This window comes from Anabas testudineus, chromosome 2 (assembly GCF_900324465.2).
Source record: "Anabas testudineus chromosome 2, fAnaTes1.2, whole genome shotgun sequence".
NCBI lineage: Eukaryota > Metazoa > Chordata > Actinopteri > Anabantiformes > Anabantidae > Anabas > Anabas testudineus.
In genome coordinates, this window is record NC_046611.1 from 19,332,239 (window position 1) to 19,350,010 (window position 17,772).

At 40.2% G+C, this 17,772-nt stretch overlaps 2 protein-coding genes across 7 annotated transcripts in view; both read right to left on the minus strand.

The window, feature by feature from the left end:
* Nucleotides 1-287: 287 nt before the first annotated feature.
* Nucleotides 288-3,045, minus strand: apodb (apolipoprotein Db). Its single transcript, XM_026363562.1, has 5 exons — nt 2,966-3,045; nt 2,142-2,256; nt 1,928-2,049; nt 1,337-1,422; nt 288-941 (listed from the first exon to the last, which is right to left on the minus strand). The coding sequence occupies exons 2-5, from the start codon at nt 2,250-2,252 to the stop codon at nt 709-711; spliced, it is 552 nt and encodes a 183-aa protein (XP_026219347.1). The 5' UTR covers nt 2,253-2,256; nt 2,966-3,045; the 3' UTR covers nt 288-708.
* A 773-nt stretch (nt 3,046-3,818) lies between these two features.
* LOC113163140 (rho GTPase-activating protein 21) overlaps nt 3,819-17,772 on the minus strand; it is an 89,448-nt gene continuing 75,494 nt past the window's right edge. For 5 of the 6 annotated variants that reach the window (XM_026361501.2, XM_026361500.2, XM_026361497.2 and 2 more), the window contains 17 exons: nt 15,471-15,617; nt 15,251-15,353; nt 14,675-14,711; nt 14,203-14,322; nt 13,766-14,065; nt 13,366-13,430; nt 12,824-12,966; nt 12,373-12,515; nt 12,128-12,286; nt 11,785-11,863; nt 11,595-11,668; nt 11,322-11,411; nt 11,115-11,240; nt 10,980-11,021; nt 10,653-10,758; nt 8,041-8,072; nt 3,819-6,629 (listed from right to left, as the gene is read on the minus strand). In XM_026361501.2, the coding sequence (XP_026217286.1) occupies nt 4,962-6,629; nt 8,041-8,072; nt 10,653-10,758; nt 10,980-11,021; nt 11,115-11,240; nt 11,322-11,411; nt 11,595-11,668; nt 11,785-11,863; nt 12,128-12,286; nt 12,373-12,515; nt 12,824-12,966; nt 13,366-13,430; nt 13,766-14,065; nt 14,203-14,322; nt 14,675-14,711; nt 15,251-15,353; nt 15,471-15,617 (3,434 nt within the window). In that variant the 3' untranslated portion in view covers nt 3,819-4,961. The remainder of the gene's footprint in view (nt 6,630-8,040; nt 8,073-10,652; nt 10,759-10,979; nt 11,022-11,114; nt 11,241-11,321; nt 11,412-11,594; nt 11,669-11,784; nt 11,864-12,127; nt 12,287-12,372; nt 12,516-12,823; nt 12,967-13,365; nt 13,431-13,765; nt 14,066-14,202; nt 14,323-14,674; nt 14,712-15,250; nt 15,354-15,470; nt 15,618-17,772) is intronic. The other variant, XM_026361499.2, reaches the window with a different exon arrangement.

A 17,772-nucleotide genomic window follows, 5' to 3' on the forward strand; every position in this document is an offset into this window, starting at 1 on the left:
ATGTACATGTATTAAGAAGCCATTAATTAGGGGTGACATTGAAAGGATGCATTTCTGCTACAAACTGAATATTTCTCTCTTCTTTCTGCTTTTCCACTTGTGTAGACAAGGAAAACATTTTGAATGTAATGGTGGCGTAATTGTTAGTTATAGTTTAATACATTTTCACCGAAACACTGAAATAAAGAAGAATCTTCTTAATGCATACATCTTTAATATACAAGTGAACCAAAGTTGCTTCCATTGACAAGAGCTTTCCAGTTTTTGTTTATTTGACTGTTCTTTCATTAGGCAATACACTGTTACTGCAAAAGTAGAATAAACAACATATAGTCATACTGTACGGGCACTGGTGTTGATGGCAGTTTTACAAAATCCATTTCTTCCTGAGCAGCTAAATCAAAATTAAAATAGAAAAATATATTTTAAGAGCATAATCACTGCAGATTGAACAGGATTTTGTTGCTATACAGAAAAAAGAGCAGTTACACAATGACAATGATGTAGTGATGATACTGGAAACAATAGGAATCAACGCGAATCATACAGAGATTTGGTTGGTATCCATTAAATACAAAGAGTTTCATTTATTGATAAAACATAATTGATACACTTATTTGGCTAAAACCATCCTGCTCTGACCATTTACTGAGGACAGGAGTTCCACATCTGCTGCCAGTAGTTACTGTGCATTGAAGTCAGGAGCCCTTAGATATCCTTGCAGCCCGTCTGATCTGTGACCGCCATCCTAAACAGGTCAACTCCTTCGTCGATCAGCACGTTCTGGGCGTACCGCACAGTGTCTGGAGGCAGAAATCGCGACCGTCCGAGAATCCAGGCGTAGTCAACATGGAATAGGCGGAAATAGTCCTGGCAGGAATACACGACGGACAAGCTGGTGTAGTCGGTTGTCAGAACCCAGTATGGACTGTAGGGAGTAACTGGGAGCAAGGATCACACAAAAGGAGGAGAATGAGATAAATTGATTCACAAACGTGATGCAGTGTAGAACACTACAGATACAGTAAAATGGATGTAACCAAGCAAAAAAAAAAAAAAAAAAAATTAAACTGGACCAATGACTAAGGGAGCCAGCAGAGTTTAAAGATGTAAAGAGCTGTGCAAGTGATGTAATGCTCAAAAAATGATTTGTAATTTTGTTCAATTTACCAAGGAGCTAGACTGTGTATTTATATTAGTATTACAATGATTGGTAGTATTATTCCCAAAACCTACAAAAGATGCTGATGCCTTAAAAACAAGAGACAGGAAAAAAAGGACAAAAAGCAAACTAGAATGAAAGATGAAGAGGATCAGGTTGATGAAGAATACTTACAAAATGAGTAGCTGACTCCTAGTTTGCCTGGATCTCTGATGTCTGAAATGACTGCTGTCCCCTCTGCCCACCTCACCTTGTCTTTACTGAGATGGGAGAGACAATTAACCAACACGAGGGGCATCTCGACTAAAATAGGTGTATTAGCAAAATGTACAAACTTTCAGCTGCAAACAGGAACATATTACTAATAATGACTTCTTACAGACTCTGTTATTCATGAATTAAGTTTGAATCTATTGAGCAACTGCACATGCTAAATGTTGGAAACCAACTTGACAAAAATAGCGTAATCCAACTGATGACACAGCGATGGAAGAAATCAACATCACCTGTCCACAGACAGAGACTTCTGTATACACATAAGACAATGTTCCTCAGCTGTTTCCTTTGTCTTACTCCACCCTGTGCTACTGATAGGCCTCAAGCCATTCGTTCGGTGGGGTAGGCTGGATTTGAAAATATCTACAAATTCAACGCAAATTGATTCAGACGTTGTCATCTTTACCAGATCTCAGGCAGGAGAGGGAACCGGGAGTTACAGAGAAACAGTTTAGTGAAAATCTGTATCAAAAATCCCCCCATACTTACTAGAATCGAGCATTCCGCACCTGGATCGTACCATCTTTTCTTATGGCAAAGTTTGCCTCAATGCACTTTCCTTTCTGGGTAGAAACCGGCAGCTTTGCAATCTCATACCACCTACCCAGATACTGTTGGTGACAAGTCATTAGTTCTGTGTAGGACCGTAAACAGTATGTACTGTATATACTGTGTACATAAGTATATGTGTTATAGGTTTTACCTGTTGGAGGTTGAAGTTGGGTTGTGTTTTTGGAGTAGGACAGGGACCCCAGTGATAGGTCTGAGCAGACACCAGGGGGAGCAGCAGGAGGACGAGGTAGCCAGCAGACATTGCTCTTTCGGGAGTAGAGGGAACATTTAAAGGGGAATTCCACCAATTTGGCAAACTAATGTGCCTTTACAGGTGGGGTAGAGTACATTTATGTACATGAAAAAAGTTGTATAAAGTGTTTAGTGGCTTTTTTTAATGCACAAAATCTGAATCTATATGTCACTTGAGGTTTGAAAATCGGGGGGGGGAACTGTTCCAGTAAAATACATTTTAAAGGGTTCTGGTTCGTACTATTTAGGGTTTTATGTAATATTAGAGTCCAGAGTCAGTTCAAGTGTAGCTGAGCAGATGTTAGGTTCTTAATTGTTGTTAATTCATGGAGCTACATTTGTGTACCTGAAATTAATCATATTTTGCTTCTGTTGTTCTCTATAGTGAGTTAAATTTACCATATCTCTGTCTCATGTGGTTAGTGAAAACTTCTTTACACGAGCACTTTACCACTCCTATTCTTACCAGTATACCACAGGCAGTAACAGATTATAAGTTTTTATGATTGTGTAAATACAATTATAAACAAAGTATTTCAGTTCAAGGAAAAACTAGCTGTGACACATTAGAGTGAAATACTTTTTAGTACCATAGAAGACGAATTCAAGTCTGGTAAAATTAAAAAATAACTGAGTATAGTTTGGAAAAAGTTACCATTTTGCAATTTAGTTTAATTTAATTTAATTTTGTATAGTATCATACGTTAAATAAATCCTTCTTACCTCAGGTGTGTGAGGGTTAAAGATGTCAGGGGAAAGATTGAGACTGCAGCTCACTTTGTCCGAAGCACTAGAGACTCAGATAGTTTATATCAGCAGCTGGGACAAACACTGGGGACGAGTGTGTTCACATTACATCACTCCACAGCATGAGGCAGCTCATTAAATTGTAATTGTCATCATGCGCACATTCCCACTCACACAATAGTGAGAACATGGACACGCTATATGTTTATTAATGTCATCAAATAACTTTTCATACTAAGGCATAGTTTATTTTATTACAGCTGTGTTTTAGAATATTGTCAAGTATTGGCTGTTTTTTTATTTTTTATTCCTGATTTAATGAAATTACTTACTTATTATAAATTACTTTTATATTTTGAAGCGAGTGCAAAAAACCTGTCCTGAAGAAGAAATGGGGTTTTAGTCCAACCATTGTAGCCTCACACTGATTAAAAACAGAAAGCTGAGCTCAAAAATCTTCTAAATCTGTCAGAATGCTGTTTCCTCTCAGTAGCTGATTGTCACATCCACTAATGTACATTAATATTGGTGTCACCATAATATTTGTTATATCTGTCTACATCTACATCTTCATTAATGTCCATGTTTACTGTTCTGTTATATTGGGAAATTGATGGAAAAGTACTAAATCAGAATAGGTCTTTTTATTCAAGTAGGATGGACGTAATTTATATTATATTTTGGCAAAGCTTAAGAAGAAATCATATTAATGTTTTTATACCGAGTTATTTACTGAGTGTATATAAAAAGAATGAGGCCAAACAGACACAATAATCAAATAATAAGATTATTTATTTCCAGTGTTTGTTGAGGGAGAGTGTTTCGCCCATGTTCTGTTGTACACAGGCAAGATATTCACCTTTGGGGAAAACATGGTTTTCATGCAATTTTAAAGATAAGTTGTTGTTTTGTTTTGTTTTTTTCTCCCAGATTTTAAGCGCCCATGCATTTTACTGCATTTGAAAAATACAGAGGGGGGGAAAAAAAATAACTCAAATGACTCAATAGACATGGACATGAATTTGAATGCTGCTTGTTGCTATAAATGTAACTAACCGGGAAAACAATATGTGGAATGCCTGTGAAATGATTCTTATTAAATTCCTTTTGACAAATGTTGGTAAAAACAGTTAAAAAAAGAAAGGAAAAGAAAAAGGCACTTTTTCCTTTTTGAGATAAAAACATATGTAAAAACTCACTTTTTGGACTATAACTCGACAAGTTTGGAAATAAAAACTACTGTACCAAGCATTACATACTACAGTATCAGCAATTAATTACTGTTTTTCAGTCTTTATTTGATAAAACTATAATAATCCCCCAGCCCCTCAAGCTAATATCTGGCTGTTGTGACTGTACTGTGAAAACCAAACTTCCCACAGCACCCAGCTCAGAAAGCAGCCCTCAATTATATCTGTATTCTTCAAGTACAGGCAAAAACCACATACATATTGTTTTGAAAATGACAATATTGTCACAAGCAATTAGTGTTAGTCCAAAAGAGAAGAGAGTAATACATTCTTCATACCATGTATACCAGGAAGAACTGAACCAGGATTCCTGATTAACAAGGTTCCCTCCTGTTTTCTTCAGTACTAGTCAAGTTTTTTTACTTTTCATTAGTGCTGTATAATCCTTAAGAGTCCATTTCTGTCCTATTATAAACAGCAAAGTCACATTCTTGCATTAGTAAGGTTTAATCTTGCAGGAGGAAGTCTGTGTTTTTTCCATGTCTGTTCCAGTATGGCAAACAAGTCAGTGGAATTACACACATAAACTCTCTTCAGCAATATTCCAGTAACAATCACGTAACTATGTAAGCCTATACACAGTATGTACAGTAGATACATAAAGTACTCTTTGTAGAAAAAATATTGTGCAGTAACCTCAGCTAAAATAACCACATTCATACAGTTACTCATTCATTCGGTTTTTCTTCACGCACACGCTAGACAAGATCACTCTTGTGGTTTCACAGATACTGGTAGAACCGTGAGCGGACAACTTGTACTCCGGAGAGTTTGTGTGGGTGAGCGTCCGCCCCAAGGGCAGCTTTGTTTTTGCTTTGCAGCTCACTATTGTTCACGTGTTCCTCTGTTAATCGCTGTGCACTTGAAGATGCAGAAGAAGGAGGTCCGTCAGGAGCCACATCCTGAGCGTCCTCGGGAACGGCTTTGGGTGCAACCTCAACGTTTGATTCGGAGCCTTTACATCGCTCTCTGGTGATCCAGTCCCGGATGGAGAAGTCCTGAGAGGAGCATCTGGGCTTGAGGCGATCCAGAGCAGACAGTTCAGCCGCCTGGTCCACCCCACCCTGCTCCCTCCAGTCATTGATGACTGCCAGCTCCGCAAAGTCTCTCTGCCCGCCCATGGTGTGTCTCCGCCGGATGTTTTTCTTCTTCCCACTGACGTCCGCGGCCCGGTTCTTCTGGGTGAACATATCATCTGCAGATGTGCGTAACCTGAACTTGAGCCGCTCTGTGATCTTAAGGTGCCAGGCTGGTTCAGGACGCTCCGACTCGCTGCGTGACGATGAGCTCAGGCTGCTTGTCGATCGTCCTTTCTTCATCACCTCCAGAACTCGAGACAGTCGAGTTGAAGACTCCGCCTTGCCTTCACTACGCTCTCCACTCCCCGTCATCCCCTCCACTGATGAGTCACTGTCTGTTTTCTGTCTTAGAGACCACCTTCTAGAGAGGGTGTCGCACTCAATCATCTTGTGTGATGGAAAAAGGCGCCGTGCTTCCAGTTTAGGTGTAGTGCCCCCTTCAACAACACCACCTCTTGCTTCTTTTTTTTCCTTACTCTGCTCTGGGCAAGGTGTAGACTGGCTGCTGCCACCCCCTGGAGCAAAAACCGGGAACTCACTTTCGCTATCTGTCTCCATGGGCCGTCCCTCACTAATGAGCTCACTGCGTTCGTCATCTGCCTCCTCCCCACCCTGCAGCTCTGGACTGAGTGTGCTGGACTCTGCTCCAGTCAAGAACGTGATGGAAGAAGTGGTGGAGTAGTCTGAGGTGATGGAGCTCACCTCTGCACCGGCAGACGCTCCTGTGCCTGCTCCCAGTCCCATGTATGTTCCCGCTGGAAGATCACAGGACATTCCTCCAGTCCACTTTTTCGGCCGTGACCGTGGCACTGAGGCCCCAGAGCTCATGGTCCCGAGGTCTGAGGTGTTTTCATCCAGCTGCGACGGGGGATCTGAAAGAGAGGATTTTCCCTGAGGACCAGTTATGTAGCTGATGGTGGGAGAGCCAGAGACATTTAGGGAAGGTGAAGGATGTCTAGAGGGCGTCTTCTCCTTGAGGAATATAGAGTTTCTATGCTCTCTCTTGGTTTTAGGTGTCAGCTCCACAGTTCTCCCGTTTTCCTTCCTCTCATCAACTCGTACTTGCTGCTTTGTGTTGTGTTTTGCATTGGTGCTGGGACGAGTCTCACTCTGCACCTCAGTGTGGGGGCTGTGGTGGTTCGGCTTCTGGCCAGGGATTTCCTTCTTGGGGAACACAGAATCCAGATCATCATCTGAGCTGCTAGGCTGCGGCTTCTCCTTTGACTTCTTTCTTTTGCGACTGGCTGCAGCAAAGATGGAGGAGACCAGGAGCTCTCGGCTGCACTGGTCCTTCCCCGAACCCCAGGAACCCTGCAGGAAGGGAAACGTGGAAGGAGAAACAAAGAACCGCAAAATGAGTATCTTTGATGCTGAGCATAACAAGGAGCGCAACAGAGTCAACAAACCATTCATCCCTGCCTGGGAACTCAAATTTGTACTCCACCTGCTCCCATGAAGCACCACAAACCAGAGAAGTGGACAAAGAGATGAACATTAACAGGCGTCATACACAGGGAGCACAGTATTGTTTCCATGCCAGCCATGAAGCAGAAGCAGTAGCACAGCGTGAACTAAAGCATCCTTGCAGGAGCCTGAGGTCTGGCATGACTGGTGTTAAAGCTGAAGAGAAGCAGCCTTTGTAACAGAAGTGCAATGATGAAAAGCAGCTGCTTTTGCAGACACATGAATTATTTTTTTGTTTTGTCACAATTAACTAGATAATCCTGAGCTCTGAAGAGTGTCATTAACGTTTCCCTACACAGGAATAATTTTAGACTTTTAATGGTACTGGTTGGCATAAAAGGTTGTGGGACTGGGTGTATAGGTTGCTTTGTCTCAGTACAAAAGACCAATTGTAGCATAAACTTAAAGGGTTGTTTTCCCCTAATTATTCCACTAATTAAAAAAAAAATGTCCTTACTTGTCCATGCAGATAGTTGTTATGCTTTCATCTCAATACAGTGGAGCTGAATGGAACTGTGCGTTATAGTTATAGTTATTTAAAAAGTCTAATTTTAAGAAATCTACATTAACGTCCACGTTATTTTAGGTAATGACGACTTCACTTTCTACTGTTTTCATTTGGCCTATTTCTTAGGGTGACAACAATACAGCAGCCTGCCCTTAAACTTACTTTTACAAGGTTAAAATTTGTCAGCTTTTAATTTGAAACTGACAGAAAAGTTAGCATTTGTCCTTTATGCTTATTATTGAGACATATTGGGTGGTGGAGTCGTTCGGTAGTGCATTATATTAAGAGGAGATTTTAATGATTTGGTCCCCTCAGTCTTTAAAAAAAAAAAATTAGAATATACCCGTGAATGTGAGGTTTTCCAGTATGACTCCAACACCAACAATGACTCTAATAATAGTGGAATTGTCATGTTTCCAACATGTTTTCCTGGCAGAGCTGCTGTATTGGATGGCTCTAAATCAGACATCAGATTTCACAGTATCTTCTTTTCTGATTGCCCGGTCGAAGACAGACCTACAGGTCTAATTTGGAGGATTGTTTTTAAAATTAGCTTTTCCATTTGAATGGCAAGATAACCCTAAACATGAGACGACATGAGAAACTGCCTTCAGTGAAACAACCTTTTAAGTTTTATCTGACGCTGAGCTTCATTTGAGGTGGAAACAGTCTTTCCTGCTCGTCACCTACCTCCCTTAATCCTACACTAGCAGAAGCTGGAGGAGGTGAACACTGGACGCACACACTCACCTTTGATTTAGCTGAGTCACTGGTCGGTGAATCTGTAGGTTACAAAAAAAAAAGGAAGAGAGGGACATGTTAATATCAAGACAGTGAAATGACTAAATCTAGAAAGTAGGAGACGGGAAAGTGAATCGAGGAGAAAAAAAAAGGAGAAGAACCAGGTGGAAAGTGAAAATACACAAGACTGATGAACAGTGAGTACATACAGTACATGAGCAGACAACAGGCCATGCTGCACACAGGGACAGTTGAGGTCTACGTTACACTCAGGTCACATCTATGTGGAATGTGACATTCTTTCCCAGCTCTAACACACACCTGCATCACTCCAAGTCAAGTCGATTTAAATCTTTCCTCGAGTTTCTTAGTGATACTGAGTGCAACTTCAACAACAAATACAACAAATGCACTAAGCAGCAGCAGCAGAGCAGTGAGGCAGATAATGTGCCATGCAACACAATGGATCAGATTATGTAGACATGAGTCGTGTGTTGGATAATGTTTGTGTATTGATAAAACTATCTGAAACCACAAACAGGCTTAGTATTGTAAATTGTTTTTTACATAACTATTCTTGTAACAAATATTAATATGGTTTATACCAGTGGTTACCAACAATTATGTTTTAAAGAAATATAGACGCAATGTAATCTGATGCTTATATTTCATTACATGACTTATCACTTGCTTTGCCTGTTGGCTTTGTTATGAAAGTATCATTATGTATAGATAACACGGCTCGAGCTGTCTGTCAGCTTTAGCTCTGGTGAGGCGTTCAGGGCCAGTACAGCGTGTAAACGTTTGTGATTCGAAAGCACTCACAGCTCAGTAGAGCTTAGCGTTACAAAGTATTAGTTAATTACATAAAACTCTGCACCAAAAAACAAAACGGCACAATGAAATAAACTGTGGCTGCATTTGAAGAATCATTAACTTGATTTAAACAAAGATCCTCATTCTCAGACGCTACGTTTGTTTGGATAGGATGATAAAAGAAACATAATGAAAGCATATTTATAGGTGGGAGGAAGTTTTTTTTTTTTTCTGGTTTCTAGTTATGGTAATCGTCTCATGAAACCTTATTATAGATTTCATCTTGTAAGACACAGGTTAGGAACCACTGGTGTAAACACAAGCAGCCTTACTTTGTCTACAGAAAATAGTCACAAATTGTCAAGTGCAGACTATTATAGAATATGTTACCAAGACAACACCCTGTATCTGTCTCTGTGCTACAGACAAATTTCTGTCAATACAATATCGTCTGTGAAGGTTTGACATCCAAACCCCACGTAGAGAGTATGCAACATTCATCATTTGATAATGTTCTCCACTGTTTAGCTGAACTGATGAAGCAGTGACAGTGACATGAGCTGCCATGACAACAGCGACACGACGATGAGGAGACGGCTATGGAAGAAACCAAAAAAGAGAAGTGACGGGGGTCACAGAGGGGCTAGCTATATGGAAAGAGAGGACACTACATGAAAGAGAGTGTGCCAGCAAGGAAAACCTATGATCAGTCCTCACCTGCTCCGTAATCACATGTACGTGTAACATCCTTAAGTTCTAGCTAAAATTTGGTTTTGTCTGTGTGACATAGCCGAGCCCCCCTATACACCCCTAACAATACAGATGATGGCACAATATGCAGGTGCACACTGACTGGTGACGAAGAAACCATACCATGCTATCTCTCCTGTTGGCAAGCTTGCAGGACAGTGAGGAGAGACAGCGGAGAGCCTTTCAGACAGTAGCACCGGCCTGTGTTAGGTATGATAGAAAACCTACAACGCCAGATGCTGTACAGTACCGTGTAGCCGCTTCGCTTCCCCTTTTCATCACGGTTTCTTTGTTTAACGCTTTCAGGGTTTTTTTCTCTTTGGTGTTTCTTGTGCTTAAAAGAACTGCGGGTTCCTGCAGACTAGGCAGCTACACTGGGGGCAACAATCGTCCTTCTTCCTACAGTTCCAGCTGTCCATCACGGACATTATAGAGTCCATCAGAGACATCATGGTGTGATAGACTCCTCCCACTTGGCCTGTGTCAAGATCAGTATGTGTGAATGCTGGGAAAGCCTTTAGGACACCCGACAGAGCCTCACTAGAGACAGAGGAATCAGAGGTCGCCTTTCACTGTAAAAACATCTTTTGTCTGATGTGGGAAAGAACATGCCTTATTAATGCAGGAGTTGGCAGGGTAAAGATGAGGAGAAAACACAGCCCAGAGGCAGAGGGATGGTTAAAAAAGGGAAAAGTCTATTAGGTATTTATTTTATTTTTCTTTAAGTCTAACAAATACTGAGGAGTGATACATCTCTTAAAGCAAATGAAAAAGCACAACAATTTATTGCATCTGTGGAGGGATGCACATAAATTGCCTACTGAAACCCACGCACGCATTTGGACTCATGATTAGCCACAGACATTTCTATCTAATGGCAACAGCCAAATAAGCAAAAGGGGAAGCTTGGCCTCGGCAAGAAGCGGTATCATCATCAACATTTGTCCCTAGTTTAACAACGGTGGTCAATCCCAACAGTGCTGAGGGGTTAAAGGGTAGAGAAAGGAGACAGGTTAACCCACCAAAGAGTTGTTCTGCCAAAGGCAGCGTGTTACCTGATACTTCACCCTGCGATGTGCCTGTACGGCCGATGTTGGTGAGGAGGTGGTCGATGTTGGGGACTGGCTGAGACTCCACTGCACTCTCCTCCTGAGACACAGTCTGCAGGGAGCAAAACATGCTGTAACTCAATAAGCACCAGCTTCACTTAGATGTTGTTAAGATGTGTGTAGTCCAGTAGTAGGAAGTAAAATGAAGTAAAAGGGGATGAATTAATTTGTAAATGACTGGAGATGGGTAAAATCAAGCCCAGGAAAAGTAAGTAGAAGATTATAGATAGATTGTAGAAAAGATTATATTTAGGTAGCAATACTTGTACCCACCACTGGGTCTCCATTTCCATCCTCAGTGAAGAACCAGTCGTACTAGAACAAGCAGAAAAAGCATAAGAAATCAAGACATTCTTGGGTTTTTCTGTAAAAATCAGTGACAAGAGCCCTAAAAGGTCTAATTCTCACATTTTGAATGAGCGTCTCTACTATCTTGTACTGGTCTGGCATGTGTGTCACCATATGGGTCATGTTGTCCTCGGTGGTGCGAACCAGAGTGGGACCGAACACGATGGCCAGGTTCCTCGGTTCCATCTAACAGAGGTAAAGGGGTTTATTGTACATTTGCAAACCTCCAATAGAATTCAAGTGAGTTCAAATGAAAAAGTAACACACCTTATTCTTCTCTGAGCTTTCAGCCACAGTTTTTAGATGAGCTGAGAGGAACTTGAGGGTTTCATAATGATGATCTGGCAACTCGTGGAGCTGTAAGGAAATCATAATGGGGTGTTTTGGTTTAATATTTTCTGTTGAACAGCTTAAAACTATCACACTCCCGAACATCCGTTAACAAAAGAAGAAAAAGAAAGAAATGCTTTTGAATTGTGCAAAATATTGCACATAAGATACAAATATTACAAAAGGGGGGTGAAACTGAAAGTCACTCACCAGCCTCTTGAGCACTTTGAGTCTCTCCACTGGATCCTCTATTCTGTTGGCTTCTATGAAGTCTGTGTATTTCTCTGCAAACAAAAATGTACATTAAGTTCAAAGGCTGGAAAGAAAATGCCATCCCTGTCATGCTTGGTTGTAATTCTCACTTGTGTCCACTAGATGGTGAACAAAGTCTTTGACTCACCATTGGTGAATAATGGCTCTGGAAGTTTGCGGAAGAAGGACTTAAGCAAACTGCTTATCACATTAAGGTCCCTCCATTTCTGTAAAACATGTGATAAAATGTGACGATCTAGAAATGAGTGCTGATATTTTGCCTAATTACAAAAAAAACATAACTTCAAAAATGCTAAAAATCATTTGCAACGTTCAGTATGAAGTATGAAGCTGGATCAAACTGCAGCTTTAAAAATCTCTCAGTCCTGCTTACAGTTATATTTATACCAAAAAGAGTAACGATAGATCCAACTAAAGTGAGACTCCAAGGAGAGTTTAATTTAAGCAACAGTGGATCAATAAACACTCACATCATCCTGGACATCGATATCATTCATGCCCTTGTTATTGAGCTCCTCCTGCATGTTTGAGATGGCAGCATTGTTTCCTGGGACTCTGTAGATGCCTGTGTACTCCAAGCCCCTCTCCTCCACCAAATTACAACAGACCTCCACAATCAGAGGCACAAACTAGAGAACACAAAGAAACATAATGTTTAGACTGAGGTGAAAACTGTATAAATCAACCAGGCATACAGCAATGAAGCAATAGTGACCTTGTTAGTTTGTGCAGGAGGACAGTCGTCCAGTCTCACTCCAAACGTGACTCCAGGAGACGGCTTCTTCTCGAAAGGTTTCCTCATCAGCCCCGGGATGCCTTTCCTCCATGTCCCTTTGTCCTTCGGAGGGCTGGTGTCATCTGCGTACACATATAACATACAGTGCTATGAGAATGTGTAAGCATCTGAATAAAAGGAAGTAGTGTAATTTAGTATTACCCTCCCCCCTGTATCATTAATGTGCAGTATGCTGACATATAATACAGTGTTTATATTATTACTATATAATATAGTTATAAGCCAGCTGAACTGTCTCATGTCTCAAAATCATGTATAAATGTTAAGAGGAAGTTACACCAAATTATTTGCTGTTCTTATTTTAGTATGTAATGTAGGTGTTTAGGTGTTTTTGTTTTTTCACTATCACATGAATGCTTTCTTTCCCAACCTTTGTGCATATTCTTCCTCTCCTGCTCAGGTTTGGGTGAGTGCGGACTTGTTGCTTTGGTCTCTCCTTTGCCTCCCAGCAGTGTTTGTCTCAGCGATTGGCGTGAGGGTTTGGGGGACGGCTCCATCTTGCTGCCAGTTGGACTGGGTAAGATACGGGCATGAGCACAAAATGAGCTTCACTGAAAAGATATCCAAATCAGTATACAGTGGTCTGACAGTCTTTCGACCCCCTTCACCTTTTTGGCACTTTATTGTGTTGTCAGTTTCGTTTTAAAAGGATAAAGCTCCCAGAATTGCTCATCAATCTACACTCTATAACACATAATGATTATATGATAATAATCTGCTGCCCAAACCCAGGTGTGCAAAGCTTGTAGAGACTTATCCAAGGAGACTGAAAGATCTGAGTGCTGCCAAAAGGAGCTTCTATAAAGTACTGAACTAAAGGTGGGAGAACCGTTGTGAATAAGACCTTACAGTTTTTTTTACATTAACATAAATTTCTAAAAACAAACTAAGTCTTTCTGACTTTGCTTTTACCTCATCAAGGTGTTGTACTCCCTGATCTTCCTGCTGATGAGGTCATGGCTAGTAAAGGCTGCGTTCTGGGGGAAAAAAGAAAGAAAAGAGGACGGAAGGAGTTGAAGCAGATCAGTTTCACTTTCTTAGCACAAACTAGTCATAAATCACTTTAATCAAATAAATGCTGCCTGTTTTCAAGTATTTTTAAATGTTGCAACATTTATTTTCAATATAGATTCATATTGTGTAGTTTAATGTCTTCTGTTAACTAAACTCTAATATTGGCTGTTCACTTAAAAGTATTAAAGTCCCTCTGTTCGGCTCCATTTGTGGGCAGGTTTCAGTTTTTTGTAGTTTTTTTTTTTCATTTTCTTTTTAACTAGAAAACCTGATCCCTGTTTGTTTGCATGATCCTTACCTCCTCATCCAGGTTACTGTTCTCCTGTATGACTCTGATCCACTCCAGCATGTCCTCTCGGTCCTCAGCCTGGAACAAGTACTCACAGTCCGATGTTGTCAGCCGCAGTACGTTCTTCCGCTTTGTGTCGCTGTAGGAGATGTCAATCAGACAGGCCTTGATGCTGATTAGCAAGGGCTCATCTACTGCCTGGCAGTTGGCCTGAACCTGCCCCTCTTTCTTTTCTTTGTAAAGGCAGAGGTAGTTTCCTCTTAACACGGCGTAATTCTGTTTCCATTGACGAATACCCCCTCCAACACGCTGAAAATAGATGACAAGGAAGAAGATGTTTTCCAAAGGAAAGAATTTCTTTTTACCCTTTGTCCTTTTATCTCTTATCTTCTTAATTGTGAGTTCAAACTAGTCAAACAGGTGAAACATACAGTGGAGATGCACACCTTGCCCTTGTCTATGTTTAACTGCTTGAAATGCAGCCAACCCTCTTTGGTGGCGTCACAGAAGACTTCTGATGAAGAATCTTTCCTGGACCCTGAATCTTCTGATGACCGGTCCACAGCCTGGTCCACAGATAAAATAAAACTTTAAAAAGTATTCAAAGGATTGAGGGGTATGGAGTTCAATTTCTACATATATTACTGTATTACATTTATTCTAAATTAATAAAAACATAGAAAAACACTGACAGCCTATCAATTATTTACACAAAAGTCTGACGTTGCTTCACAGCTGTCGCTACTTTCAATAATATATTCAAACTTCACTAGAAAGACTTTTATCTCCTGGGTGTGAACCAATGAGCTCATAAGCCTCGGCGCATAAAAGGCAAATAACGCAGTCATATGGCAGGTGAGCACAGAAGTGCTGAGCTGGTCAAACCAACCCATTTGATATGATATGAATGAGACTCACCTTCCTAAGACTTTTTAGTCCAGGTATCAAAGACCTGCTGATTGGAAAAAAAACAGACAACAACAAAAAAACGTGTTTGAAACATGGGGATCATAAAAAGTTTAATTTAACATTGAAAAGCAATGAATTAAAAAGCTACAGCAATTCAATTCAAACAAAACTGTAGTTCAGACTAAACAATCAGAACTGAAACAACCACCTGAACAAGAGTGTCTTCAGTCATCTTTTATTATAGTAATGATGTGATCTTAGCATTTGATGATGAATCCTTCTGGTTGAATATAGAATCTGTATTATGTTCTCCTCCATAATTTCTTCATGACGCCAGTAAAGACAAAATAAAGTGGAGCATGACTCACTCTCAGTCGCCAGAATTTTCAGATGTGACACATTTCCTTTGTTTGTCATATGTCTAGTCTACAGCTACATGATTTTTTTTTTTTTTTTTTTTTTGGTATTTCACAAACAAAAACGACTGAACTTACGAGAGTGGCCTGAAGTGATGGGCTTGGTTAAATTTCACCAAATGAGTCCTTCATTGTAAGGTGTGACAACACCACTGTGGGGTCAACTTACCCTCGGTTTTCTACCCTGTAGTTATCCAGGCCTTCGTCACAGGACTTGGACCGCTCGGATTTCGTAACAGAATCAGACTCAACAATTGTGAGACGAAGAGAATCTATTAAGACAGGGTCAAACAATTATTGGGAAATTTTAATAATCTGTAAAGTCAAATTCAATAGTTACTATAGGATTAAAATGAACGGGGGGGCGGAGGGGATAGAAACGAACAAACCTTGGTCGTGTGAAAGTTGCCGTCGTATAAGAGGTGATGGAGACGTGGGGCTGGGCGGGATAGTGGTGATGACAGGCGCTACAGATATCACGGCAGAGGCAGGAATGTGTGTGCTGTCCTGGTCAATGCTGGGACTAGATGGTTCATCTGGGGACAGAAACAGAGGCCCTTATTTACAACAAGACAAGAAAACATTATCATCATAAATATTATCATTAACACAGTCAAGCTTTGGAATTTGCCACATTTTGTTCCAATTTTCTCTCCAGGTTGATTAAACACATTATTCTGAACCGGCATTTAGCTATCAAGATCTTCCAGGGAAGGTTGCATTTTGAAAATCGACCATTTTTTGACTAAGAATTTCAAGTATTTAATCTTAATCTTTATTTTTGCAAACTGCTTTGAGCTGTGAAAGAACAGAAAATCTGACGGCACAAAAACAATAACTTCCTCATTCTCTGTCTTAGATGAGATATTGAGCTAAATTCACCTTGGCTTCGTAAAGAGTCAGCTGTAGACGGCTACAGGAAACATCGTATTGCACAACTATGTCAAATTCATGTCTGCTATCTCAACTTAAATAAACCCTTCAGCAGACAGCTATAAAACAATGTGATAAGCACACATGGAGCTACAGCAGAGTGATGCAGACAGAGACAGTCAGCCAGTAGATAGGTGTTTCACTGGTGCTGATAAGCTTTTAAATGCCCACAGGCAAGGTAGTGAGGTAACATTACATCAATACAGACGGCACTGTATCATAACATCTGATATGCATTATCAGCAGGACGACAAGCCCTAAAAACAAATTCAGTGACCCGTATGATGAACACATACTTCCAGAAATTAATCACATCTGCAACCGTGGCGATGCAGCAAGTAGGTGAGGCCAAATATACCAGTGGCAACATCGTATTTAAAAACACTGGATTATAGTATAATACAATAAATATGAAATATAAATATATACAATTAATTCACATCAGGAAATGCTGTGGTCACCATTACACCTTACAGTTAAAGTAATCTTACTGTACCTTCATTACAAAATAAAAATAGCAAGACAAAAAAAAAACTAAAGCAAACAATTAAATTCTTGCAGATGCCTCTCACTGATGCTAATATTTATCTTTCAGTGCCACAGTTTAATATGAATCATCTGATCTGCTTTTTAGTTGTGTACAGTTTACTGCTGTGAAATCTCTCTTCTCTCAAACCCCAAAGACATTTCCCATGACACCACAAACCTAATTTCTGCCAAGTCAGGCAAGAGATGCCCATTTCATCTAATCGCTTGTTTGTATACCCCCTAATGCTCTTTCTGGGAAGACGACGGCAACCAGTGAAGTCTGACACGTACAAGCTACAGTTACGTTTATTTACAACTTACAACTTGTCAGAGGATGCCAGTTTTATTCATTGGGAGTGGTTTAGCTTTATAGAATGGAAAATGCGCAAATCTTTAAAGGAGTAGTTACACAAATTATATATATATATATATATAGATGCTTACTCTTTATACTTCTTTTTTTGTTCCTTGTTTTTTTTTTTTAACAGAACCAAACTAGCTGCTTCTGGTCTAGCTACAATATGAGAGTGATATTATTTATCTCAATTAAGGCACTGCAAGAAAGCAAATGTGTATTTTACCAAAATGTCAAACCATCCTCTAGGGTCTGCTTTAATATAACAACTACACCGTCACACTTGAATCAATACAAATAGGAGCAATTCTGTTAATACTACTCATTAACATTTAGGAGAAAACAAAGTGGTGTTCAAGAACACTGAGAAGGGCTAATCTAAGCTAGATCTATATGTGAATCTACATGAAGTAAAACGTGATACTAAGGAGTGTTTGTGTATACAAGTCAGGGAAATGGTAGTAGAATAGGATGTGATTAACCTCTGTAAGGTTCTGGGACACTAACAAACACAAAAGCTGCCCACATTGACTGGTAATGAGTCACAATGAAGGCACCACTGTGGATGCAAGGTCAAGTTCAAGCTTGTTACGTTATATCTGCCAATAAATTTGCAGAGAAGTGAAGACACATGGGAGAAGCCACTTCAAATAATACTTAACGAGCTCATTTGAAACAACACAACAAGTAAATACCCAGATAGGATTTCTCCTCAGCATAAACACGACAGGACGAGACATATTGCATCTGCTTTAGTAGTACTTGTGCTGTGCTCCTAGCATGTCCACATGCATTTGGCACATGCATAATGTGCCACAGTTGTTCTTCTGATTGTTTGGACCTGTACTTTGATATCCAATTGAAGCAGATTGCTG

What these genes read in the sequence shown, in the direction of transcription:
- apodb (XM_026363562.1), bottom strand. Translation starts at nt 2,252, where the DNA reads ATGTCTGCTGGCTACCTCGTCCTCCTGCTGCTCCCCCTGGTGTCTGCT. An exon ending in GTGCGGAATGCTCGATTCTA is followed by an intron (nt 1,423 to 1,927) that starts GTAAGTATGGGG and finishes CTCCCATCTCAG; the next exon opens with TAAAGACAAGGTGAGGTGGG. An exon ending in AGGAGTCAGCTACTCATTTT is followed by an intron (nt 942 to 1,336) that starts GTAAGTATTCTT and finishes CCTTGCTCCCAG; the next exon opens with TTACTCCCTACAGTCCATAC.